General features: G+C 39.0%; 1 protein-coding gene across 1 annotated transcript; it reads left to right on the forward strand.

The window, feature by feature from the left end:
* Positions 1 to 22,717: 22,717 nt before the first annotated feature.
* LOC104227748 (alpha,alpha-trehalose-phosphate synthase [UDP-forming] 6) lies at positions 22,718 to 27,050 on the forward strand. The gene is made up of 4 exons (XM_009780065.2): positions 22,718 to 22,968; positions 23,282 to 25,445; positions 25,524 to 25,797; positions 26,580 to 27,050. The coding sequence occupies exons 2-4, from the start codon at positions 23,437 to 23,439 to the stop codon at positions 26,865 to 26,867; spliced, it is 2,571 nt and encodes an 856-aa protein (XP_009778367.1). The 5' UTR covers positions 22,718 to 22,968; positions 23,282 to 23,436; the 3' UTR covers positions 26,868 to 27,050.
* The last annotated feature ends 388 nt before the right edge of the window (positions 27,051 to 27,438 follow it).

Raw genomic sequence — 27,438 nt, forward strand, 5'->3', positions numbered from 1 at the left:
TGGAGGGATTAATTAGCTAAATAATTCTAGTGCATACGTTCATATTATTTATATTAGGCTTGGTTAGTCTTAAATTTCATTTTCAATATAATTAATACTTTAATCTAAACATTTGTATACTAGACAGTATGAAAAACTTAGACTACAGAATATTAACACATAACAATACATGTATTACTAAACATGATTATCTCAATTGGTTAATTAATCTCTTTCATACTCAAAGAAAGGCGACCTAAAGCCGGCAAGTTCTTGTACTTTATATCGAGAACCTCTAATGAATTCTAAGAGCTGGTGGACACGTGTTGAGAAGAGAATGGTAATAACAATTACTAACAAGATTAAGTAAAGCTTATCCATACTAAAAATTCTTCCTACGATTGATTAGCTTAATTAGACATTTTTTTAAAGGGAAAACACAAACCAAACCTCTTAACTCTACAAGCTACTCCCTCCATCCACTTTTACTTGGCATGTATACTAAAAATAGATTTTTATTTTTATTTGTCACTTTATGCATATCAAGAGAAGACAATTTTTTTTCTTGTTATACTCACAATATTTATCACTCATTTCAAATTATTTTCTCAAATCCAATAAAATATGCATCAATTAATATGGGTATCATGGTAAATTATGTACTTCATTTATTACTCCCTACATTTTAATTTATGTGAACCTGTTTGATTGGGCACGGAGTTTAAGAAAAAATAAAGACTTTTGGATTTTGTGATCCTAAACAAGTCAAAAATGGACCCAGAGTATTTGTGTGGTTATAAAAGCTTCTCATTAAGGGTAGAATTGGAAGTTTAATCTAAATTGTTACCAAATTTAGAAAGGGATCTTTCTTTTTTGAACGGACCAAAAAAGGAATAGGTTTATATAAACTGAAATAAAAGGAGTATTTCTTAAGAGGCGTAAAAATTCAAAACGTGCTAAGTAAAGTGAACAGAGAAAGTACTACCTAGTTTGGGACCCATTTAAGGATAAGTCAGTGTGAGGGACAGCTGTGTATGGGAAATAGGATTTTAGTACCATGTTTTGTTTGGTTTTGGCACACTCACTAACAATCCGGCCAACCTTCGTTTATAGTAATGTTTTTTTATTACATAGGGGTAAGGAAGAAAAAATTGGAAAAGGAGTGAGAAAATCACCCTTCGAGAAGGTTCTATCAAATCCTAGATAAAAGAATTTTAGCTACTCATAACTATATTAACAATCATGATAATAATAAAAAATATTAAAATACAAATTTAAGAAGAACGGAAGGAAAAACTCTTGTAATTCATTGCTTCCAAGTGTTCCCGTAGCCTTCTTGCCCCTCCAATTATGTCTCTCCAATAAAAGTAGGTTTAGAATCCCTTTTATACATATTACGGGCGTGTAGGGTTGAACTACAAAATCCTAGCCGAATTAGGATGAAATCCGCCCTTGGGCATCCCCCTTTTGCGCCTGGCGCGAACCTGGACACCAAATTTTTTTCAGTTTTGTGTTCTGCTATCCTTGGCGTTTTGGTTGGTGCATGGAGCGAACCTGGGCACCAAAGTCTTACTTCCTCCAAATTCTTCCGTTTTTAGTTCAATTTGCATGCAAGCTTTTCAAATCATTTCTAATTGATTCCTACACATATAAATATCACTATTAGGCTCGAATCACAAATATTCACACCAAAGTTAACAAAATCGAAACATAATGCAAGGCAAATTACATTCAAAAACATGAATTTTTAGCCGAATATCATGACACATTTTGAATTGACATAGAGTTCGAAAAATAAAAAATTATTGATAAATCAACTAAATATATACAAAAAAATAAAATTTTGCATGTAATACCAATAATTAAATTACTAGTGGAATTTTACCCATTCATGTTTCTCCCTAATTGAAGAATGTGAGTTTTTCTATCAAGTGTGTCCCAATAAGCCATGCCAGAGAGGATATAATAAATAAAAATGATAAGATAAAAACATATAAAATTTCTGCGACATACTAAAAAATGGTGTGGGTTACTTGAAATATAAACTCAATTTTTTTGCGACATATAAGTCAACCAGTAATATTACAAACTCAATTGATTAAGTAGGCAAGAGCATATGTGTTTGTCATAATGTTCACTTAGAAAATTAAATCCGTAAATATATTTGTGGGTTACTTGAAATATGCTTTTATATGATACTTTTTTTTGTCCAAAATAAGTGATTTTTTAGTTGTTTTTACATATATTAAGAAATTTACCTTTTAATATTAATTATCAATAAAATTGACCATATTAACCTTTACTATCTCTTCACATAAACACTCTTAATACATACTCCAACATTATTTATTCCAAGGGCAATGTAAAAAAAAAAAATTAATTTATTTTCGAAATCTAAAAAAAATCACGTATTTTGAACCATAAAAAAAAATAAGAAATCACTTATTTTGCACCGGAAGAAGTATTACTTAAATATCTTGTTTGAAATTTCCGATAATATTTCACTTCAAACCAAGTGAATGATCTTAAGAAACAACACTTGGGAGAAAGACAAATACATAACATTGGAGTACAGCCTTTTTTGGCTGTTTTGTTGTCGGACTAAGCAATAAATTTTTTTGGGTCAAAACTGTTCCAGCTGTTGTTTTTTTTTTTTTTTTGGTTAAAAGCTGTTGGCTTTATTTGTTGCAGTTGGCACAGACTGCAAGATGTTCGTCTAATTTGCTTGAGATGTTAATTGTTGCGATAAATATTTATTCGTGTTTTATACTAAATTAATTAATTAAATTTTCACAAATTACTTCTTTCATTTAAGGTTCTTAAATATTATTTAAGATTTTTTTTAATAATAATAATCACACGACGATTTGAATAATTTTATATTTCGCTAAAAGATCTTACTTTATTAACACCAGTAATAAGAGCATCGGGGTTAAATTTCAAACAATCAAACAAAGTAATAAATAATTTTTTTTTAATTTTCTAAAATATTTAAATATTTTAAAATATTTTAATTCGTCAAGCAACTAATACTTAATTGATATTGGAGGAATTACTCCTTATGGAGAAAATATGCAATAGTTAACCATAATTAAGTGACAAACTTTGTACATATATATGTTGCATTAATTGATTTGAAGAAAATACAGAAGAAGATGAAGTGCAAAAAATCGATGTATTTGCACTTTTTTCCCTGATATTAGTTTTAGTAGAACTATATCTATAATTTAACTTCTAGTTATGCAAAAATTAGCTTTTGAATAGGCAACGAGCCTATAGAAGAGAATCTATTTGCCATTTTGAAGCTTTAGGTGACACACTTGCTAACAATAATTAGATGGGTCTGGTGACTGGAGATAAATACAAATTCCTTCAAAAATGAATCAAAAGTATTTAGAGTTGATGAAGTGCGTAATTCCATACATAAATTTGCCTATTCCTTTTAAGCAATGTCTAAAATTTATATCCATTCGTTTGCTGTCTCTTTTGATACTCACCATCAAACTCATACTTGGTACTTTAGTGCTAATCCAAGGGTAAATGTGTCTATTTGAGCAGTGTGTAAAATCATTGGTATTGATTTGGATTATATATTATAGTTAAACGATCTTTAAGAAATATATAATTATATTAAGTCAGACATACTTTACAAAGTAATAATAAGTGTACTAATATGCCATAGCCAAGTGTTAATGTAGGGTTTCGGCAGGTTTAGCGCTAGGAGAAATCAAGTTTAAATCTTGAGGTTTTAGATTCAAGAAAACTATTCAGGACCCGATGATAACAACAGAGACGGATCCAAGATTTAAATTTTATGGGTTCAATTTTAAAGTTTTTAATATTAAATTCATTATATTTTTTGTATTGGTCAACATCTGACCGTTACGATCGATCCAACCAACATCCAGTCCAAGCGGCGAGGCAGTGAAAGATGACATGGTTTATTCCAAATCTCGTACTCGCAATATCCGCCAAATCAAAAAACAACGCTCATGGGGCGACAAAGGCGCACGCAGTATGAAAGAGTATCAAATCAAGCACATAGTGAAGATTCCATAACTATACATGTGGGGGGAAACCTTCTGGAAAGGGGGGCTTTTTCTTTTCCTCTCTCCTCTCCCCTGTAATCTTCATAGTCGAAGGAAGAAAAAACCAATCTCCAAGAGAGCATGTAAAACCAATCTTCGCCGTGTGCATTATTTTCTAATTATCTCATAGATCTGGAGTTTATCACGTTTGACTAAGATTTACCTTTTCATCTTTTTTAATTAATTTATTCAAAAAAGTTTCGATATCTTTTGGGTCAAACAATTTGGCGCCGTCTGTGTAGATTTCTTAGTGAAAATTTCCCAGTTTCCTCCAGATTAAAAATCGGAAACACGATCACCCACCGAAACGAATGGTAAGAAAACCTCACACGCCAACCTAGATCATAATGAGACACAAGCAGAGGTTGCAACCAACATCCTCCCTCGCTCGTCGGGTAGCCCACGAGCCAGCCAAAACGAGCCTAGCCCGCACAGGAGGATGGCACAAGAAAAATAGAAGGGAAAGAGAGCCGAATACGGTTACCAAGTTCAAAAAACATGACCCCGTCAACCATCGAAATTCTAAGCAAAGCAAGCAATACCATAGACCCATCTTCTACTGTTTGCTCAAACAAAAACGCAAGCATCACGTGGGCAAGCACGCGAAGAGAATAACCCAACCGAAGAATAGGAATTGCTATAAAATGATCGAAATTTCGTCTGCCAGACGAGCCCAACTCCTAGGAAATGTTACCCCTCGAGTGATACCCCCTCTCCCTCACTAAGAACGTGCCCCGAGAAGGCCCTCCTTAAGATTCGAAGACCGGGACGATGAGGGGAGAACTCCCCAAGATCAAAAGGCCGACTAGGGAAAGCTCGAATAGGAGTGTGAAACAAGAGCTACCAAAGCAGCATCGATTTCTGCTCTCCAACACCACCTTCCCCAACTCAAACAAAATCAGGTGAACTGGGACTCCCCCCTCCCCAGAAAATGCCCAACTCTCCGGAAAATCGAGACAAACGACGGGTTAATATTTTGACGAAAGTTCGAAAGAACACCCTTAAGGCCAAAAGCCTTCGCCAAAAAGAAAAGTTCGACTTCGATCGAACAACAACAAGTTAATATTTCGACGAAAGTTTGAAATAACACCCTTAAGGCCAAGGGCCTTCACCAAAAGAAAAGTTCGATCTTGATCGAACAACGACGGGTTAATATTTCGACGAAAGTTCGAAATAACACCCTTAAGGCCAAGGGCCTTCGCCAAAAGAAAAGTTTGACCTCGATCGAACAACGACCGATTAATATTTCGACGCAAGTTCGAAATAACACCCTAAGGCCAAGGGCCTTCGCCAAAAAGAAGAGTTTGACCTCGATCGAACAACGACGGGTTAATATTTCAATGAAAATTCGAAATAACATCCTTAAGGCCAAGGGCCTTCGCCAAAAGAAAAGTTCGACCTCGATCGAACAACGACGGGTTAATATTTCGACAAAAGTTTGAAATAACACCCATAAAGCCAAGGGCCTTCACCAAAAGAAGAGTTCTACCTTGATCGAACAACGACGGGTTAATATTTTGACGAAAGTTCGAAATAACACACTTAAGGCCATGGGCCTATGCCAAAAGAAAAGTTTGACCTCGATCGAACAACGATGGGTTAATATTTCGCCGAAAGTTCGAAATAACACCCTTAAGGCCAAAGGCCTTCCCCCAAAAAAAAATTCAACCTCGATCGAACAACAACAGGTTAACATTTCGACTAAACTTCGAAATAACACCCATAAGGCCAAGGGCCTTCTCCAAAAGAAAAGTTCAACCTCGATCGAACAACGACAGGTTAACATTTCGACGAAAGTTCGAAATAACACCCATAAGGCCAAGGGCCTTCGCAAAAAGAAGAGTTCGACCTCGATCGAACAACGACGGGTTAATATTTCGACGAAAGATCGAAATAACACACTTAAGACCAAGGGCCTTCGCCAAAAGAAAAGTTCGACCTCAATCGAACAACGACGGGTTAATATTTCGACGAAAGTTCGAAATAACACCCTTAAGGCCAAGGCCTTCGCCAAATGAAAAGTTCGACCTCGATCGAACAACAACGGGTTAATATTTCGACGAAAGTTTGAAATAACACCTATAAGGCCAAGGGCCTTCGCCAAAAGAAGAGTTCTACCTCGATCGAACAACGACAGTTTAATAATTCGATGAAAGTTCAAAATAACACCCTTAAGGCCATGGGCCTTCGCCAGCAGAAATGTTCGACCTCGATCCAACAACGAAGGGTTAATATTTCGACGAAAGATCGAAATAACACACTTAAGACCAAGGGCCTTCGTCAAAAGAAGAGTTTGACCTCGATCGAACAACGACGGGTTAATATTTCGACGAAAGTTCGAAATAACACCTTTAAGGCCAAGGGCCTTCGCCAAAAGAAAAGTTCGACCTCGATCGAACAACGACGGGTTAATATTTCGACAAAATTTTGAAATAACACCCTTACGGCCAAGAGCCTTCGCCAAAAGAAAAGTTCGACCTCGATCGAACAATGACGGTTAACATTTCGATGAAAGTTCAAAATAACACTCATAAGGCCAAGCGCCTTCGCCAAAAGAAGCGTTCGACCTCGATTGAACAACGTCGGGTTAATATTTCGGCGAATGTTCGAAATAACACACATAAGGCCAAGGGCCTTCGCCAAAAGATGAGTTCTACCTCGATCGAATAACGACGAGTTAATATTTCGACGAAAGTTCGAAATAACACCCTTAAGGCCAAGGGACTTCGCCAAAAGAAAAGTTTGACCTCGATCGAATAACGACCGATTAATATTTCGACGAAAGTTCGAAATAACACCCTTAAGGCCAAGGGCCTTCGCCAAAAAGAAGAGTTTGACCTCGATCGAACAATGACGAGTTAATATTTCGACGAAAGTTCGAAATAACACCCTTAAGGCCAAGGGCCTTCGCCAGCAGAAAAGTTCGACCTCGATCCAACAACGACGGGTTAATATTTCGACGAAAGTTCGAAATAACACCCTTAAGATCAAGGACCTTCGTCAAAAAGAAGAGTTTGACCTCGATCGAACAACGATGGGTTAATATTTCGACGAAAGTTCAAAATAACACCCTTAACGCCAAGGGCCTTCGCCAAAAGAAAAGTTCGACCTCGATCGAACAACGACGGGATAATATTTCGACAAAAGTTTGAAATAACACCCGTAAGGCCAAGCGCCTTCGCCAAAACAAACGTTCGACCTCGATCGAACAACGACGGTTAACATTTCGATGAAAGTTCAAAATAACACCCATAAGGCCAAGCGCCTTTGCCAAAAGAAGTGTTCGACCTCAATCGAACAACGACGGGTTAATATTTTGGCGAATGTTCGAAATAACACACATAAGGCCAAAGGCCTTCGCCAAAAGATGAGTTCTACCTCGATCGAACAACGACGAGTTAATATTTCGATGAAAGTTCGAAATAACACCCTTAAGGCCAAGGGCCTTCTCCAAAAGAAAAGTTTGACCTCGATCGAACAACGACCGATTAATATTTCGACGAAAGTTCGAAATAACACCCTTAAGGTCAAGAGCCTTCGCCAAAAGAAAAGTTTGACCTCGATCGAACAACGACGGTTAACATTTCAATGAAAGTTCGAAATAACACACATAAGGCCAAGGGCCTTCACCAGCAGAAAAGTTCGAACTCGATTGAACAACGACGGGTTAATATTTCGGTGAAAGTTCGAAATAACACCCATAAGGCCAAGGGCCTTCGCCAAAAGATGAGTTCTACCTCGATCGAACAACGATGGGTTAATATTTCAACGAAAGTTCGAAATAACACCCTTAAGGCCAAGGGCCTTCGCCAAAAGAAAAGTTTGACCTCGATCGAACAACGACCGATTAATATTTCGACGAAAGTTCGAAATAACACCCTAAGGCCAAGGGCCTTCGCCAAAAAGAAGAGTTTGACCTCGATCGAACAACGACGGGTTAATATTTCAACGAAAGTTCGAAATAACACCCTTAAGGCCAAGGGCCTTCGCCAAAAGAAAAGTTCGACCTCGATCGAACAAGGACGGGTTAATATTTCGACGAAATTTTGAAATAACACCAATAAGGCCAATGGCCTTCGGCAAAAGAAGAGTTCTACCTTGATCGAACAACGACGAGTTAATATTTTGACGAAAGTTCGAAATAACACACTTAAAAGAAAAGTTCGACCTCGATTGAACAACGACGAGTTAATATTTCGCCGAAAGTTCGAAATAACACCCTTAAGGCCAAGGGCCTTCGCCAACAGAAACGTTCGACCTCGATCCAACAACGAAGGGTTAATATTTCGACGAAAGTTTGAAATAACACACTTAAGACCAAGGGCCTTCGTCAAAAAGAAGAGTTTGACCTCGATCGAACAACGACGGGTTAATATTTCGATGAAAGTTCGAAATAACACCTTTAAGGCCAAGGGCCTTCGCCAAAAGAAAAGTTCGACCTCGATCGAACAACGACGGGTTAAAATTTCGACAAAATTTTTAAATAACACCCTTAAGGCCAAGAGCCTTCCCAAAAGAAAAGTTCCACCACGATCGAACAACGACGGTTAACATTTCGATGAAAGTTCAAAATAACACCCATAAGGCCAAGCGCCTTTGCCAAAAGAAGTGTTCGACCTCAATTGAACAACGACGGGTTAATATTTCGACGAATGTTCGAAATAACACACATAAGGCCAAGGGCCTTCGCCAAAAGGTGAGTTCTACCTCGATCAAACAACGACGAGTTAATATTTCGATGAAAGTTCGAAATAACACCCTTAAGGCCAAAGGCCTTCGCCAAAAGAAAAGTTTGAACTCGATCGAACAACGACCGATTAATATTTCGACGAAAGTTCGAAATAACACCCTTAAGGCCAAGGGCCTTCGCCAAAAAGAAGAGTTTGACCTCGATCGAACAATGACGGGTTAATATTTCGATGAAAGTTCGAAATAACACCCTTAAGGCCAAGGGCCTTCTCCAGCAGAAAAGTTCGACCTTGATCCAACAATGACGGGTTAATATTTCGACGAAAGTTTGAAATAACACCCTTAAGATCAAGGACCTTCGTCAAAAAGAAGAGTTTGACGTCGATCGAACAACGACGGGTTAATATTTCGACGAAAGTTCAAAATAACACCCTTAACGCCAAGGGCCTTCGCCAAAAGAAAAGTTCGACCTCGATCGAACAACGACGGGTTAATATTTCGACAAAAGTTTGAAATAACACCCTTAAGGCCAAGCGCCTTCGCCAAAAGAAAAGTTTGACCTCGATCAAACAACGAGGGTTAACATTTCAATGAATGTTCGAAAGAACACCCTTAAGGCCAAAAGCCTTCGCCAAAAAGAAAAGTTCGACTTCGATCGAACAACAACGGGTTAATATTTCGACGAAAGTTCGAAATAACACCCTTAATATCAAGGGCCTTTGTCAAAAAGAAGAGTTTGACCTCGATCGAATAACGACGGGTTAATATTTCGACGAAAGTTCGAAATAACACATTAAGGCCAAGGGCCTTCGCCAAAAGAAAAGTTCGACCTCGAACGACCAATGACGGGTTAATATTTCGGCAAAAGTTTGAAATAACACCCTTAAGGCCAAGCGCCTTTGCCAAAAGAAAAGTTCGACCTCGATCGAACAACGACGGTTAACATTTCGATGAAAGTTCAAAATAACACCCATAAGGCCAAGCGCCTTTGCCAAAAGAAGTGTTCGACCTCAATCGAACAACGACGGTTTAATATTTCGGCGAATGTTCGAAATAACACACATAAGGCCAAGGGCCTTCGCCAAAAGATGAGTTCTACCTCGATCGAACAACGACGAGTTAATATTTCGACGAAAGTTCGAAATAACACCCTTAAGGCCAAGGGTCTTCGCCAAAAGAAAAGTTCGACCTTGATTGAACAACGACGGGTTAATATTTCGGTAAAGGTTCGAAATAACACCCATATGGCCAAGGGCCTTCGCCAAAAGATGCGTTCTACCTCGATCGAACAACGACCGATTAATATTTCAACGAAAGTTCGAAATAACACCCTAAGTCTAAGGGCCTTTGCCAAAAAGAAGAGTTTGACCTCGATCGAACAACAACGGGTTAATATTTCAACGAAAGTTCGAAATAACACCATTAAGGCCAAGGGCCTTCGCCAAAAGAAAAGTTCGACCTCGATCGAACAACAACGGGTTAATATTTCGACGAAAGTTTGAAATAACACCCATAAGGCCAAGGGCCTTCGCCAAAAGAAGAGTTCTACCTTGATCGAACAACGACGGGTTAATACTTTGACGAAAGTTCGAAATAACACACTTAAGGCCAAGGGACTATACCAAAAGAAAAGTTCGACCTTGATCGAACAACGACGTGTTAATATTTCGCCGAAAGTTCAAAATAACACCCTTAAGGCCAAAGGCCTTCCCCAAAAGAAACTTTCAACCTCGATCGAACAACAACAGGTTAACATTTCGACTAAACTTCGAAATAACACCCATAAGGACAAGGGCCTTCGCCAAAAGAAAAGTTTAACCTCGATCAAACAACGACAGGTTAACATTTCGACGAAAGTTCGAAATAACACCCATAAGGCCAAGGGCCTTTACAAAAAGAAGAGTTCGATCTCGATCGAACAATGACGGGTTAATATTTCGATGAAAGTTTGAAATAACACACTTAAGGCCAAGGGCCTTCGCCAAAAGAAAAGTTCAACCTCAATCAAACAACAACGGGTAAATATTTCGAAGAAAATTGGAAATAACACCCATAAGGCCAAGGGCCTTCGCCAAAATAAAAGTTCAAACTCGATCGAAAAACGACGTGTTAACATTTCGACAAAAGTTCGAAATAACACCCATAAGGCCAAGGGACTTCTCCAAAAGAACAGTTCGACTTCGATCGAACAACGACCGATTAATATTTCGATGAAAGTTCGAAATAACACCCTAAGGCCAAGGGCCTTCACCAAAAAGAAGAGTTTGACCTCGATCGAACAACGATGGGTTAATATTTCAACGAAAGTTCAAAATAACACCCCTAAGGCCAAGGGCCTTCGCCAAAAGAAAAGTACGACCTCGATCGAAAAACGACGAGTTAATATTTCGACGAAAGTTTGAAATAACATCCATAAGGCAAGGGCCTTCGCCAAAAGAAGAGTTCTCCCTTGATCGAACAACGACGGGTTAATATTTTGACGAAAGTTCGAAATAACACATTAAGGCCAAGGGCCTATGCCAAAAGAAAAGTTCGACCTTGATCGAACAACGACGAGTTGATATTTCGACGAAAGTTCGAAATAACACCCATAAAGCCAAGGGACTTCGCCAAAAGAAGAGTTCCACCTCGATCGAACAACAACGGGTTAATATTTCGCCGAAAGTTCGAAATAAAACCCTTAAGGACAAGGGCCTTCAACAAAAGAAAAGTTTGACCTCGATTGAACAACGACGGGTTAATATTTCGATGAAAGTTCGAAATAACACCCTTAAGGCCAAGGGCCTTAACCAAAAAGAAGAGTTTGACCTCGATCGAACAATGACGGGTTAATATTTTATGAAAGATTGAAATAACACCCTTAAGGCCAAGGGCCTTCGCCAATAGAAAAGTTCGACCTCGATCGAACAACGACGGGTTAATATTTCAACAAAAGTTTGAAATAACACCCTTAAGGCCAAGGGCCTTCGCCAAAAGAAAAGTTCGAAATCGATCGAAAAATGACGAGTTAAAATTTCAACGAAAATATGAAATAACACCGATAAGGCCAAAGGCCTTCGCCAAAAGAATAGTTCGACCTCGATCGAACAACGACGGGTTAATATTTCGATGAATGTTCGAAATAACACCCTTAAGGCCAAGGACCTTCGCCAAATGAAAAGTTCTACCTCGATCGAACAACGACGGGCTAGTATTTCGACAAAATTTTGAAATAACACCCTTAAGTCCAAGAGCCTTCGCCAAAAGAAAAGTTCGACCTCGATCGAACAACGACGGTTAACATTTCGATGAAAGTTCAAAATAACACCTATAAGGCCAAGGGAATTCGCCAAAAGAAGTGTTCGACCTCGATTGAACAACGACGGGTTAATATTTTGGCAAAAGTTCGAAATAACACCCATAAGGGCAAGGTCCTTCGCCAAAAGATGAGGTCTACCTTTATCGAACAACGACGAGTTAATACTTCGACGAAAGTTCAAAATAACACCCTCAAGGCCAAGGGCCTTCTCCAGCAGAAAAGTTCGACCTCGATCCAACAACGACGGGTTAATATTTCGACAAAAGTTCGAAATAACACCCTTAAGGTCAAGGTCCTTCGTCAAAAAGAAGAGTTTGACCTCGATCTAACAACGACGGGTTAATGTTTCGACGAAAGTTCGAAATAACACCCTTAACGCCAAGGGCCTTTGCCAAAAGAAAAGTTCGACCTCGATTGAACTACGATGGGTTAATATTTCGACAAAAGTTTGAAATAACACCCTTAAGGCCAAGCGGCTTTGCCAAAGAAAAGTTCGACCTCGATCTAACAACGACGGTTGACATTTCAATGAAAGTTCAAAAGAACACCCTTAAGGCTAAAAGCCTTCGCCAAAAAGAAAAGTTCGACTTCGATCGAACAACAACAGGTTAATATTTCGACGAAAGTTCGAAATAACACCCTTAAGGCCAAGGGCCTTAGCCAAAAGAAAAGTTCGATCTCGATCGAACAATGACGGGTAAATATTTCGACGAAAGTTCGAAATAACACCCTTAAGGCCAAGGGCCTTCGCCAAAAGAAAAGTTTGACCTCGATCGAACAACGACCGATTAATATTTCGACGAAAGTTCGAAATAACACCCTAAGGCCAAGGGCCTTCGCCAAAAAGAAGAGTTTGACCTCGATCGAACAGCGACGGGTTAATATTTCAACGAAAGTTCGAAATAACACCCTTAAGGCTAAGGGCCTTCGACAAAAGAAAAGTTCGACCTCGATCGAACAAGGACGGGTTAATATTTCGACGAAAGTTTGAAATAACACCTATAAGGCCAAGGGCCTTCGGCAAAAGAAGAGTTATACCTTGATCGAACAACGACGCGTTAATATTTTGACGAAAGTTCGAAATAACACACTTAAGGCCAAGGGACTATGCCAAAAGAAAAGTTCGACCTCGATCGAACAACGACAGGTTAATATTTCGCCGAAAGTTTGAAATAACACCCTTAAAGCCAAAGGCCTTCCCCAAAAGAAAAGTTCAACCTCGATCGAACAACAACAAGTTAACATTTCGACTAAAGTTCGAAATAACACCCATAAGGCCAAGGGCCTTCGCCAAAAGAAAATTTCAACCTATATCGAACAACGACAGGTTAACATTTCGACGAAAGTTCGAAATAACACCCATAAGGCCAAGGTCCTTCGCAAAAATAAGAGTTTGACCTCGATCGAACAAAGACGGGTTAATATTTTGATGAAAGTTCGAAATAACACACTTAAGGCCTAAAGAAAAGTTTGACCTCAATCGAACAACGGCGGGTTAATATTTCAAAGAAATTTTGATATAACACCCATAAGGCCAAGGCCTTCGCCAAAAGTAGAGTTCTACCTCGATCCAACAACGACGGGTTAGTATTTCGCCGAAATTTCGAAATAACACCCTTAAGGCCAAAGGCCTTCACCAAAAGAAATGTTTGATCTCCATCGAACAACGACGGGTTAATATTTCGACGAAAGTTCGAAATAACACCCTTAAAGCCAAGGGCCTTCGCCAAAAAGAAGAGTTTGACCTCGATCGAACAATGACGGGTTAATATATCGACGAAAGTTCGAAATAACACCCTTAAGGCCATGGAAGAAAAGTTAAACCTCGATTAAACAATGACGGGTTAATATTTCGACAAAAGTTTGAAATAACTCCCTTAAGTCCAAGGGCCTTGGCCAAAAGAAAAGTTCGACCTCGATCGAACAACGACGGGTTAACATTTCGACAAAAGTTTGAAATAACACATTTAAGGCCAAGGGCCTATTCCAAAAGAAAAGTTCGACCTCGATCGAACAACGATGGGTTAATATTTCGACGAAAGTTCGAAATAACACCCATAAAGCCAAGGGCCTTCGCCAAAAGAAAGTTCTAGCTCGATCGAACAACGACGGGTTAATATTTTGCCGAAAGTTTGAAATAACACCCTTAAGGCAAAGGGCCTTCGCAGAAAGAAAAGTTCGAACTCGATCGAACAACGACTTGTTAACATTTCGACGAAATTTCAAAATAACACCCATAAGGACAAGGGCCTTCGCGAAAAGAAGAGTTCGACCTCGATCGAACAACGACGGGTTAATATTTCGACAAAAGTTCGAAATAACACACTTAAGGCCAAGGGCCCTCGCCAAATGAAAAGTTCGACCTCGATCGAACACCGGCGGGTTAATATTTCAACGAAAGTTCGAAATAACACCTATAAGGCCAAGGGCCTTCGCCAAAAGAAGAGTTCTACCTCGATCGAACAACGATAGGTTAATATTTTGATGAAAGTTCGAAATAACACCCTTAAGGCCAAGGGCCTTCGCCAGCAAAAATATTCGACCTCGATCCAACAACGACGGGTTAATATTTCGACGTAAGTTCAAAATAACACCCTTAAGACCAAGGGCCTTCGTCAAAAAGAAGAGTTTGACCTCGATTGAACAACGACGGGTTAATATTTCGACGAAAGTTCGAAATAACACCTTTAAGGCCAAGGGCCTTCGCCAAAAGAAAAATTCGACCTCGATCGAACAACGACGGGTTAATATTTCGACAAAATTTTGAAATAACACCCTTACGGCCAAGATCCCTCGCCAAAAGAAAAGTTCGACCTCGATCGAACAACGACGGTTAACATTTCGATAAAAGTTCAAAATAACACCAATAAGGCCAAGGGCCTTCGCCAAAAGAAGTGTTCGACCTCGATTGAACAAATACCGATTAATATTTCGGTGAAAGTTCGAAATAACACCCATAAGGCCAAGGGCCTTTGCCAAAAGATGAGTTCTACCTCGATCGAACAACGACGAGTTAATATTTCGACGAAAATTCGAAATAACACTCTTAAGGCCAAGGGCCTTCGCCAAAAGAAAGTTTGACCTCGATCGAACAATGATCGATTAATATTTGTACGAAAGTTTGAAATAACACCCTTAATGCCAAGGGCCTTCACCAAAAAGAAGAGTTTGACCTCGATCGAACAACGACGGGTTAATATTTCAACGAAAGTTCGAAATAACACCCTTAAGGCCAAGGGCCTTCGCCAAAAGAAAAGTTTGACCTCGATCGAACAACGACGGGTTAATATTTCGACGAAAGTTCGAAATAACACCCATAAGGCCAAGGGACTTCACCAAAAGAAGAGTTCTACCTTGATCGAACAATGACGGGTTAATATTTTGACGAAAGTTCAAAATAACACTCTTAACGCCAAAGGCCTTCACCAAAAGAAAAGTTCGACCTCGATCGAACAACGACGGGTTCCTATTTCGGCGAAAGTTCCAAATAACACCTTTAAGGCCAAGGGTCTTCGCAAAAAAGAAGAGTTTGACCTCGATCGAACAACGACAAGTTAATATTTCGACGAAAGTTCGAAAAAACACCCTTAAGGCCAAGAGCCTTTGCCAATAGAAAAGTTCGACCTCGATCGAACAACGACGGGTTAATATTTCGACAAAAGCTTGAAATAACACCCTTAAGGCCAAGGGCCTTCGCCAAAAGATGAGTTCTACCTTGATCGAACAACGACGAGTTAATATTTCGACGAAAGTCCGAAATAACACCCTTAAGGCCAAGGGCCTTCGCCAAAAGAAAGGTTAGACCTTGATCGAACAACAACCGATTAATATTTCGACGAAAGTTCGAAATAACACCCTTAAGGAATAGGGCCTTCGCCAAAAAGAAGAGTTTAACCTCGATCGAATACCGATGGGTTAATATTTCGACGAAAGTTCGAAATAACACCCTTAAAGCCAAGGGCCTTCGCCAAAAGAAAAGTTCGACTTCGATCGAACAACTACGGGTTAATATTTCGACAAAAGTTCGAAATAACACCCTTAAGGCCAAGGGCCTTCGCCAAAAAAAAGTTCAAACTCGATCGAAAAACAACGTGTTAACATTTCGACGAAAGTTCTAAATAACACCCATAAGGCCAAGGGCCTTCACCAAAAGAAGAGTTTGACCTCGATCGAACAACGACGGGTTAATATTTCGACGAAAGTTCGAAATAACACCCATAAGGCCAAGGGCCTTCGCCAAAAGAAGAGTTCTACCTCGATCATACAACGACAGGTTAATATTTCGACGAAAGTTCGAAATAACACCCTTAAGGCCAAGGGCCTTCGCCAAAAGAAAGTTCGACCTCGATCCAACAATAACGGGTTAATATTTCGACGAGAGTTTGAAATAACACCTATAAGGCTAAGGGCCTTTGCGAAAAGAAGAGTTCAACTTCGATCGGATAACGACGGGTTAATATTTCGATGAAAGTTCGAAATAACACCCTTATGGCCAAGGGCCTTCGCCAAATGAAAAGTCCAACCTCGATCGAACAATGACGGGTTAATATTTCGATGAGAGTTCGAAATACAACCCATAAGGCCAAGGGCATTCACCAAAAGAAGAGTTCGACCTCGATCGAATAACGAGAGGTTAACATTTCGACGAAAGTTTGAAATAACACTCTTAAGGTCAAGGGCCTTCGCCAAAAAGAAGAGTTTGACCTCGATCGAACAACGACAGATTAATATTTCGACGAGAGTTCGAATAACAACCTTAAGGTCAATGGCCCTCGCCAAAAAGAAGTGTTCGACCTCGATCGAACAACGACGGGTTAATATTTCAACGAGAGTTCGAAATAACACCCTTAAGGCCAAGGGCCTTCATCAAAAGGTGTAGTTTGACCTCGATCAAATAACGATGGGTTAATATTTCGACGAAAGTTCGAAATAACACCCTTAAGGCCAAAGGCCATCGCCAAAGAAAACTGGGACTCACGACAGGATACTACTTCGGTGTAGGCTCGAAGGTAACATCCCCACGGCTAAGGTCGCTATTAGAAATAGAAGTGGATGTCTTTCGGGCTATGACTAGATAGTACCTCGACGTAAACCCAAAAGCATCGTCCCGTCAGTCAAAACCGCTATTAGGGTCCTATTCAACCCATGTGACATTAAATTCCCTAAGAGTCGAGAACTCATCATACAGGAATCTACTTCTTTACACCAAAATTTTGAAGAGCAAAATGGGAAAAGAAACACAGAAAGCATATGACAATACAATGGAAAATCCCTCTTTACTCAAAGTTACTGCGCAAACAGCCGCAGATTACAGACGACTACAATCAACGGAGTTATAAAAAAAAGTAACAACAATAAAAAAACATGCAAAGATAGCAAGTCTTTCACTCGGCACCATCTCAAGGAAGTCCTCCCTCATCATCTGCGCCCTCATCAGCCTTCGACATCGCAGAGTCATATCCACAGTTAACGCGAGCCTCTCATGCCTTCGCCCGCGCTCCTTCATATGCGGCTCAGTAACATTGCCCGCTTCTCAGAAACTCTTATATATGTCTCGCTGGGCTTCAGCATGAACCCAAAGCTCGTACAGGTGGCGGGGAACATCGGCGTAGGAAGATTCAACTTGAGCCAACAGTTTCTCCTTTTCGGCCTCTAGAGCAGTGACCCGGTCCCCCAAGGTCGATACTTCCCAGTTGATCTCTCCGATGCGTTCTTCGAGCCTCGCCTCCTTTAGCGTGGTTTTCGCCCTCTACGATTCCTGCTCGGATTGGAGGACACGGATAGTGTTCTCCAGAGCTGCCACCCTTGCCGAAGCTGATAACCAGGAATTCTCGATGTTCTTCAACCCGACAACCTTTCTCTCCAAATCTGCCAATTTCTCCATCCTCTCCGCGCTCATTGCTTTGGCCCTGATAAGATTCTGATCCATCTTGGACTGCATCGACCTCAACTTCTCCTAAAGATACTCACACTCTGCGGCAACCCCTTTGCCTAACTCCAGCTCTTCGTTCTTCGCACGAAGCTGCTCCTCGAGCACGCTACTTATGCGAATGGCCTCCATCAATTGTTGGTCCCTCTTCTCCAATTCCTCGCTAAGGGATCGAGCACCGAGATTCTTTTTCAGCCACTCGTGCATCTTACGACACTTATTGCGATAGCACCGATATTTCTCCAACGCCTTTAGGAAAATCTTAGTACGAATGTTAGCCCTACGAACTCTCTCAATCTCCAACATGTACGTATGAAAAACAAAAAGATGGGTTAAGACTGTATCGTCCAGAAAGATAAAAGAAACATGAAAGAAAGGGGGAACGTACCCTCAGGCCCACAACGGCCACTTCATGCATCAAGTCAATATTAGGAACATTCCGAAGTGCCTCGTTCTCGGTAGCGGAACACAAAATTTTGAAATGCGGCACCATATCCTCTATGTCCCCCAAGAGATTAATATCCGATGAGATCTCAAGAATACAGGACAGGCCTTCCGTATGAACCACCGAGCGAGTAAGACCCTCTTTAAACATCCTAACATCTTCGGGATAGAGGTCCGACTCGGATTCGTAGTCATCGACCACGACGCCCTTTCTCCCTTTAACAACCGAGGAGGAGGCACGACCAGGTATTGAGGATGAAGGCCCGTCCTAAACAACAACAGTTGCCTCAGAAATCTGACCCCCCATCGCGGCAGGTTGCTAATCAACAACAGTGGCAGGAATCTCCGTAAGATGGGGCAGATATAACGGCTGGCTCCGTCTCTACAGGCGGAATGGTATCAACCCCCACCCCAGATCCCGTCAAGGGAGAGTCTTCCTCCAGATGTATTACAGCCGGAGGTGTTGTTCCGGACTCCACTCGCCACCTCTTGGACGGCCCCTCCCCTTCCTCAGCACAGGAAGATTCACCCGCCGGATAAGCGGCACGGGTCGGAGTATTTCAAAATGGACTGTCGTCCCCCACCGCCGACAGTATTTCAGCGTAGCGAGGAATTCCCCACCTAACCTTCAATTCTGCAATCCCCTCTTCATTTATAACAGAGGAAGCAGGTTCCGGCTACTCCCCGGCGGGACTATAGAAGTCAGTCCATGCTTTCCTAGGGCGAGGCAAGATCCAGGTTACCGACGGGACCTCCTCATCCTCTTCCACTTCTGCTCCTCCGGTGGCCAGAACATCACTTTCCGGTGCCGGAGTTAGGACACAGAGGTCAGCGCGAGAAGAATCACCAGCCATTATGTCAATTTGGTAAAGCAAAGGGACAGATAAAAAGAAAGATGAAAGTTTTCGGTTAACTGGGGAAAATTAAAAATTCAAAGTATCAAGAAGAAAGAATATTCACAAAGTTCTTTCAAGTAAATGGCAAAGAAGTGTGTCGATCGAATGATATGTTCCTTCTATTTACAGGAGACATAAATCCCCCAAGCATAAACCCAAGAGTCGCCAATCAAATCTGATAGGGGATGAAACGTTTCAATTCCCTAGGAACGTGTGTCATAACAGCGACAACCACGAACAACGTTTCAATCCAAACGACGTTTCGGTTCTGAAATAGCCGCAATGGTCCAAGGATATCGAAAGGGCGTCGTTACCTCACTTGAGCCTAAGGATCAAACCCAAGGGGTAGGTAGTCAGATTTTCTCTCAGATATGTAACAATCATAGTCCGTCTACCAAGTTCGACAGGGGACGATCCCGTCAGACGGAGGGACTAACTGCATTGATCAAAATCTGACCGCTATGGTTGATCCAACCGACATCCCGTCCAAGCGGCGAGGCAGTGAAAGACGACATGGTTTATTCCAAATCCCGTACTCGCAATACCCGCCAAGTAAAAAAACAATGCTCAGGGGGGAGACAAAAGCAGACGCAGTATGAAAGAGTATCAAACCAAGCACATAGCGAAGATTCCATAACTATATACATGGGGGAAAACCTTCTGGAAAGGAGGGCTTCTTCTCTTTCTCTCTCCTCTCCCCTGTAATCTTCATAGTAGAAGGAAGAAAAAAGCAATCTCCAAGAGAGCATGTAAAATGTTTTTCTCCATCGAGTAATAGGAGGAAAAATGAAAAGCTTCAATAAGATTATTCACCTCTATTTCGTCGTGTGCATTATTTTCTAATTATCTCATAGATCTGGAGTTTATCACGTTTGATTAAGATTTACCTCTTCATTTTCTTTAATTGATTTATTGAAAAAGGTTTCAATATCTTTTGGGTCAAACATTTTTAAAAGTTATGGGTTTATATCTACTATTTTTGTAATTTTAATGAATTTTTACATACAAATTTTATTCTGCATCAAAAGTTATGGATTCAATTGAACCCCTAGGTAGTACACTACATTTGCCGCTGCTGATAACTAAGTGACGAGTTGAGATAAATGTATATAGTATTACTAATTAATCACGACTAATATTGATAATTCTTTTTATACAACATATTTTATTTATTCATTATTTTAATGTGAGCAATGTAATTCCAAACATAAATTGCCTTATTCATTTAAAGCAATATCAGAAATTTGTATTCCTTCATTCGCGGTATCTTTTGACACCCACCATCAAACGCTTCTTGACACTATACTATAGTGCTAATCCAAGGGTAAATGTGACTATTAGAGCAGTGTTAAAATTATTGGAATTGATTTGAATCATGCATCATAGTTAAACAATCTTTTAGAAAATGTATAATTATATTAAGTCAAACACACTTTACAAAGTAATAATAGGGATAATAATATGCCATAATACTAAATCCACCATGCTCTTATAATAGGCTGAGGTTTTAGTTTCAATTTTCAAAAACCCTTAGCAAGATCTCGTTCAGACAATTAAAGATAAGTAATATATATTAATTAATTATCGTTAAATAATACTAAATTTTTTATATACACAACATATTTTATTTTTTCATTACTTTTGATATTTGTACCGGGTACAAGTAAAGTAAGTACTCTTTTCGGAGCAATACTCTTCTATAAAATGATTAAATTGGTCAGTTTAAGCAAACTAATGGATTAACTGAGATCAGTACAATAAAATGATGGATCAAAGTTCGATTAAGCTAAGATTCAAAAATGAAAGTGCAATTTCCTCGTACAAATACGTCAAAGTCAATAGATGGCTAACTTGGTAATTTGAATCAAATATAAGAGCAATTTTGTAGGAGGACAAAATTTCCCTCGAGTGGGGTCCCACAAGCCCTTCGGACAACAGGCACTTTCTTCTCGGCTTCAACGAACGAAGCCCCCTTGTGGATAAACTCGTGGAGTTCTGATCCTATGTAACTCAGCTGTACATCCTCCTCTGCGCCCTCTTTGTCTTTTATTATTATTATTATTATTATTATTATTATTATTTTTATTATTATTATTATTATTATTATTATTATTATTATTATTATTATTATTATTTCTCATTCGGTATTCGATATTCATTTTGGAGTTTTACTAATCCGAATTTAGATCGAGAAGCCCCTTTTAAGGGTGGAGGAGATAAAATACTCTCTATTCAAATCGACTTCATATTCAAATTCAAAAATTCTAATTAAAAATGACAGAGTAGTAATCACTCTATAACCTTCAATGGTTTCTCTTTGTTTTTCTACTCTCTCCGTTCACCCTTACTTGTTTATTATACTAAAATATTTTTTATTTTTACTTGTTCATTTTAATAAATTAAAAGAAAGATAATTTTTTTTGTTTTACTCTTTTTATTAATTACTTATTTTTAAAATTATTTTTTAAACCTTTTTAAAATGCTATTATTTTGAGGAGTTATAAGGTAAAATATATATTATAATTATTATTTTGTAAGGGCATGAAAAATTTAAAAGTGCATAACCAAAAGTGAACGGAGAGAGTACGTAGTAAGCTCGGGTCATTGAAACTAAGGCCTCAAACATATAAAAGCAATAGCTAAAAGTAAGGTCAAATGGATAAACTTAATTGATCTATTAAAATAAAGTTCTTGTGCCTAGATATTTTTGGAAATAGTACCCATATAATATGTACACAATTCCATTTGAAACCAGTTTCAGAGCTAACATAATCGACGATTTCTTTTTATATTCATAAAACTGATCATGATCTTTGAGTATTTATGAAGTTGTTGCAACATTAATATAAATAATTTTCTCCAAGAATGTATCTTACAAATTTTGTAATGTTAATCAAAATTGTACGACTATTTATTTTCCTGATCCTTCATTTACAAAATAAAGACTCGTACCACCATTTTAACTATTAAATTATTTTTTGTTTGTGATAATGGACGATAAGAACCCTTTATTTTTTATTTTTTTTTGTTTGCGGTTACGATGTTTATTTGAATAAAAAATTCAATCTTGAAAGTACAATATTCTACTTTTTTTAGTATTCAAAATTTCGAATAGAACTTGAATTGGTGTAAGTAAATAATTCGATCAAAATTGTCAGTTTCATTGATTCAACGTTGTGAGGAAGAAAGTGACATATTAACAAGATAATAATCCTATTAAAGAAGGATTAGCAAAGTACATTATGTTGCAAAACACGTATATATACATTTATAATGTTGGTCCACTCACACTCTGATGAATAATGTATGCAAAAATTATTGGCAATATCAGAAATGACACTCTAAATTAAATTATCTATATATTATTTAAACATTTGCTTCCAGCTTATATCACATGAAGAGCCACTCTTGGCATATCATGACTGGTAAGATAGACGCAACAACAGATATATTATATTAATATATATAACAGTGTGCAGTGTATATAATAAGCTTTTCAGGCAGCTCCCACCACAATATAGATAACAAAAAGAAAGTAAACACCATTGTTGTAGCAGTTGCTTAGCTGCCTTTTCTCCTCAGTCTTCACTCTCTTTTTTCCACTTTAGGGTTTCTACTTTTAAGAATTCGAAGTCTCAATAACCGGTAACTTCCTTAGATTACTATTTGTTTCTTTGCATTTTCTCTCTCAAATCTTTTAATATCTGGGTAGTAGTGGTTTTAATTGTTGGGGTGTGATGTTATGTGCTTCTTGTCTAATTATTCCAAGAATTGTGATTTTTGAATATATTCTTGTTCTCTCTTATAAATCTTAACTGTTTGAGATGATACCACATGTATTATATTGTCCACCCATATCTGTGATTTACTTGTCAAATTGAAATCTTGCTTGTACCCTTTTGTTTTCTTGGGGTTTTTCTTGAATCACACAATCTAAAAAGCTTGTTGCTTTGTACAGGAAGAGCAAAAGGCTGAAGTTGTAATTGATTGGGGCAAATTTTCTGAAGTGAGGGTGTGTTTATTTCTTTCTATGTTAGGAGTTTACTGTAGAGAGAGTGTGTTTTGGTTTGGTGGGCTTGGTGTTGTTAGTTAGTGAAAAAGAATTTAAAAAAAATGGTGTCAAGATCTTATTCCAATCTCTTAGAGCTGGCCTCCGGCGAGGCTCCATCGCCGTCTTTTGGCCGTATGAGCAGGAGGATTCCTCGTATTATGACTGTTGCCGGTATAATGTCTGATCTGGATGATGATGGATCAGAGAGTGTTTGCTCTGATCCATCATCATCTTCGGCTCAAAAAGATAGGATAATTATTGTAGCTAATCAGCTGCCAATTAGAGTACAAAGGAAAAATGATGGCAGTAAAGGATGGTTATTCAGCTGGGATGAGAATTCACTTCTTCTCCAGCTGAAAGATGGACTAGGAGATGATGAACTTGAGGTTATATATGTTGGTTGTCTCAAGGAAGAAATCCACCCGAATGAACAAGATGAGGTTTCACAAATACTCCTTGAGACATTTAAATGTGTTCCCACTTTTGTACCTCCTGATCTGTTTACTAAGTTCTACCATGGATTTTGTAAACAGCAACTTTGGCCATTGTTCCACTATATGTTGCCCCTTTCACCGGATCTAGGTGGTCGATTCAATCGCTCGCTGTGGCAGGCTTATGTTTCTGTTAACAAGATTTTTGCTGATAGGATAATGGAAGTGATCAACCCGGAAGATGACTTTGTGTGGGTTCATGATTATCATCTAATGGTACTACCTACCTTCTTAAGGAAGAGATTCAATAGAGTAAAGCTTGGATTTTTCCTGCATAGCCCATTTCCTTCTTCTGAGATATATAAAACTTTGCCTATTCGCGAAGAGATTTTACGAGCTCTCTTGAATTCGGATTTGATTGGGTTCCACACTTTTGACTACGCGAGGCACTTCCTCTCATGTTGCAGTCGTATGTTAGGTATTTCTTACGAGTCGAAAAGGGGTTACATAGGCCTTGAGTATTATGGCAGGACTGTAAGTATTAAAATTTTGCCAGTGGGTATTCATATGGGGCAGCTTCAGCAAGTCTTGAGTCTCCCGGAGACAGAGGCAAAAGTCTCGGAACTCGTGCAGCAGTTTAATCATCAGGGGAGGACATTATTGCTTGGAGTTGATGACATGGACATATTTAAAGGCATCAGTTTGAAGTTATTAGCAATGGAACAACTTCTATTGCAGCACCCGGAGAAGCAGGGGAACGTTGTTTTGGTGCAGATAGCCAATCCTGCTAGAGGCAAAGGAAAAGATGTCAAAGAAGTGCAGGAAGAAACATATTCGACGGTGAAGCGAATTAATGAAGCATTTGGAAGACCTGGGTATGAACCAGTTATCTTGATTGATAAGCCACTAAAGTTTTATGAAAGGATTGCTTATTATGTTGTGGCCGAGTGTTGCCTAGTCACTGCTGTCAGGGATGGCATGAACCTTATACCGTATGAGTACATAATTAGTAGGCAAGGAAATGAGAAGCTGGATAAGGTTCTGAAACTGGACTCTTCTACACCAAAGAAGAGCATGTTAGTTGTGTCTGAGTTTATTGGGTGTTCTCCTTCTTTGAGTGGAGCAATCCGAGTAAATCCATGGAACATTGACGTAGTGGCCGATGCAATGGACTCTGCTTTAGTAATGCCTGAGCCAGAGAAGCAACTTAGGCACGAGAAACATTACAGGTATGTTAGCACCCATGATGTTGGATATTGGGCTCGCAGTTTCTTGCAAGATTTGGAGAGAACGTGCAAGGATCATGTAAGGCGAAGATGCTGGGGTATTGGATTCGGCTTAAGTTTCAGGGTTGTTGCACTTGATCCGAATTTTAGGAAGCTTTCGATGGAGCATATAGTTTCAGCATATAAAAGGACAACAACGAGGGCCATCCTTCTGGACTATGATGGAACTTTGATGCCTCAAAATGCAATTGATAAGAAGCCAAGTGCTAAAACCATTGAAATCATCAAAACTTTATGCAGAGACAAGAACAACATGGTTTTCATAGTCAGTGCTAGAAGCAGAACGACACTAGATGACTGGTTTCCAACTTGTGAGAAACTTGGGATTGCAGCTGAGCACGGCTATTTCTTGAGGTATTGCCTGATGTTCTAACTTTTGTTTCTTTGTGATATATTTTCACAATTTTATGCAAATGGTTCTTGAATTTACAGGACGAGTCAAGATGAAGAATGGGAAACATGTGTACCACCAGTGGAATGTTGTTGGAAAGAAATAGCTGAGCCTGTAATGCAACTTTACACAGAGACTACAGATGGATCAGTTATTGAAGATAAGGAAACATCAATGGTCTGGTCATACGAGGATGCAGATCCTGATTTCGGATCATGTCAGGCTAAAGAACTTCTTGATCACCTAGAAAGTGTACTGGCTAATGAACCTGTCACTGTCAGGAGTGGACAGAATATAGTGGAAGTTAAGCCCCAGGTATGTGTTTTTTCTCTTTTGGGGAGGAGGTTTGCTTGTACTACCTTTAGTGAAAGCACTTCCATAGCTTGCTTGCATAATGTATGAGTTAAAGCTAAACTGTTATTTTAAAAGGTAGATGCTTTTGGGTATATCTTGGTTTGTTCTTTAGAGGCCTGGCGGTGCATTTATGAGGCGAAAGACTGGGTTTCAATCTTAATTCTAGATTCTCAGTGGAAAACTGTAGGAAGTTTCCCTACTTATAACTCAAACTGGTTGCATATGATTAGTAATGAAACTAATGCAAGGTTCTAAATCATAGAAGTTGATAATAGAGCAATATTTCCATAATAGCTCCAGCATCTCTACTTTTACGTTTGTGACTCATCAAAAAAAATTAAATCTACATCTTCTGTTGACAGAAGCCTAACCCTGGAATTCACTTGCTTTTTATTTGGTTCCATAAAAGCAGATACAAAACTCTCTTTGCGATAAAAAAAAAGGGCGTAATTAATTGTCTCTCTTCTTAGGGAAAAAAGCTTTTGCGGATAAAGGAAAAGGAAACATTTGTTACAGTATCATTTAATTCTGTTTCTTCTTGGAATAATTTAAATGCCGGGAGACCGGTCAAGATAATACAACGTTAAGAGTTTTATATAGAAACTCTATATCGTGGAACCGTTCTAAAACCATATAATTGTAAATTCAAATCTGCCTCGAGACATTGCAATCCTTCAGATATATATATATGGTTAGTTTTTGGTATTGCGAATGTATGTCCTCAAACGTGTTCCTTTCTGCAGGGTGTATCCAAAGGGCTTGTTGCCAAGCGCCTGCTTTCTGCAATGCAAGAGAAAGGAATGTCACCAGATTTTGTCCTCTGCATAGGAGATGACCGATCCGATGAAGACATGTTCGAGGTGATCATGAGCTCGATGTCTGGCCCGTCCATGGCTCCAACAGCTGAAGTCTTTGCTTGTACTGTCGGCCGGAAGCCGAGCAAGGCAAAATACTATCTTGATGACACTACCGAGATAGTCAGACTGATGCAAGGTTTGGCCTCTGTCGCCGAACAAATGTTATCTCTATAGAGTTCATTAGGCCAAGAGAAATGCTTTATTCTATCATATGTAGGCCAAAGGGGAGGTCTCTCAGTTTTCTTGTTTTAATGAGTTGTAAATTAATGGACTATAGAAAGTTGCATTACAAGTATTTGACTTAATTTCTTCTGTTTTTTGCCCTTCCAGGATTTAAGTTGCTCTCTTTCTAGTAAATTGTACATGAGTGTCTAAGTTACAATTGTCTTGTTTCTTTTGTTGTTTTATGATCTTCCACAAAAATCAACCTCTACCTTATTTTTTTCTTCCCTTCATTAGTTTGCAAACTATAGGGAAGTGATTTTAGACATTATAAAAAAGATACATGATCAGTATATGAAATTTCGGTTTTCTCAGCTGTAGCTAGTAAGTTCTTACTTAAACAATGTTATTTATTAGTTTCTACATCTGTATTTCACATTACAATTACCTGTGAAGAGATGAGTTGGATTTTTCCAAATTCCAATTGATGATCAGTCGGCTCTTTTTTTTTTTTTTTTTTTAGTTTCTTTAAAATAAGCATTTGATGCACTGCGTTTTTTCAACTTGCCATACCATTTTTGAA

This window comes from Nicotiana sylvestris, chromosome 11, assembly GCF_000393655.2.
Source record: "Nicotiana sylvestris chromosome 11, ASM39365v2, whole genome shotgun sequence".
NCBI lineage: Eukaryota > Viridiplantae > Streptophyta > Magnoliopsida > Solanales > Solanaceae > Nicotiana > Nicotiana sylvestris.

Excerpts from the sequence above, each read along its gene's own strand:
- LOC104227748 (XM_009780065.2), top strand. The coding sequence starts at position 23,437 with ATGGTGTCAAGATCTTATTCCAATCTCTTAGAGCTGGCCTCCGGCGAG. Across the intron at positions 25,446-25,523 it reads GAGCACGGCTATTTCTTGAG|GACGAGTCAAGATGAAGAAT; the intron begins GTATTGCCTGAT and ends TTGAATTTACAG. Across the intron at positions 25,798-26,579 it reads TAGTGGAAGTTAAGCCCCAG|GGTGTATCCAAAGGGCTTGT; the intron begins GTATGTGTTTTT and ends TCCTTTCTGCAG.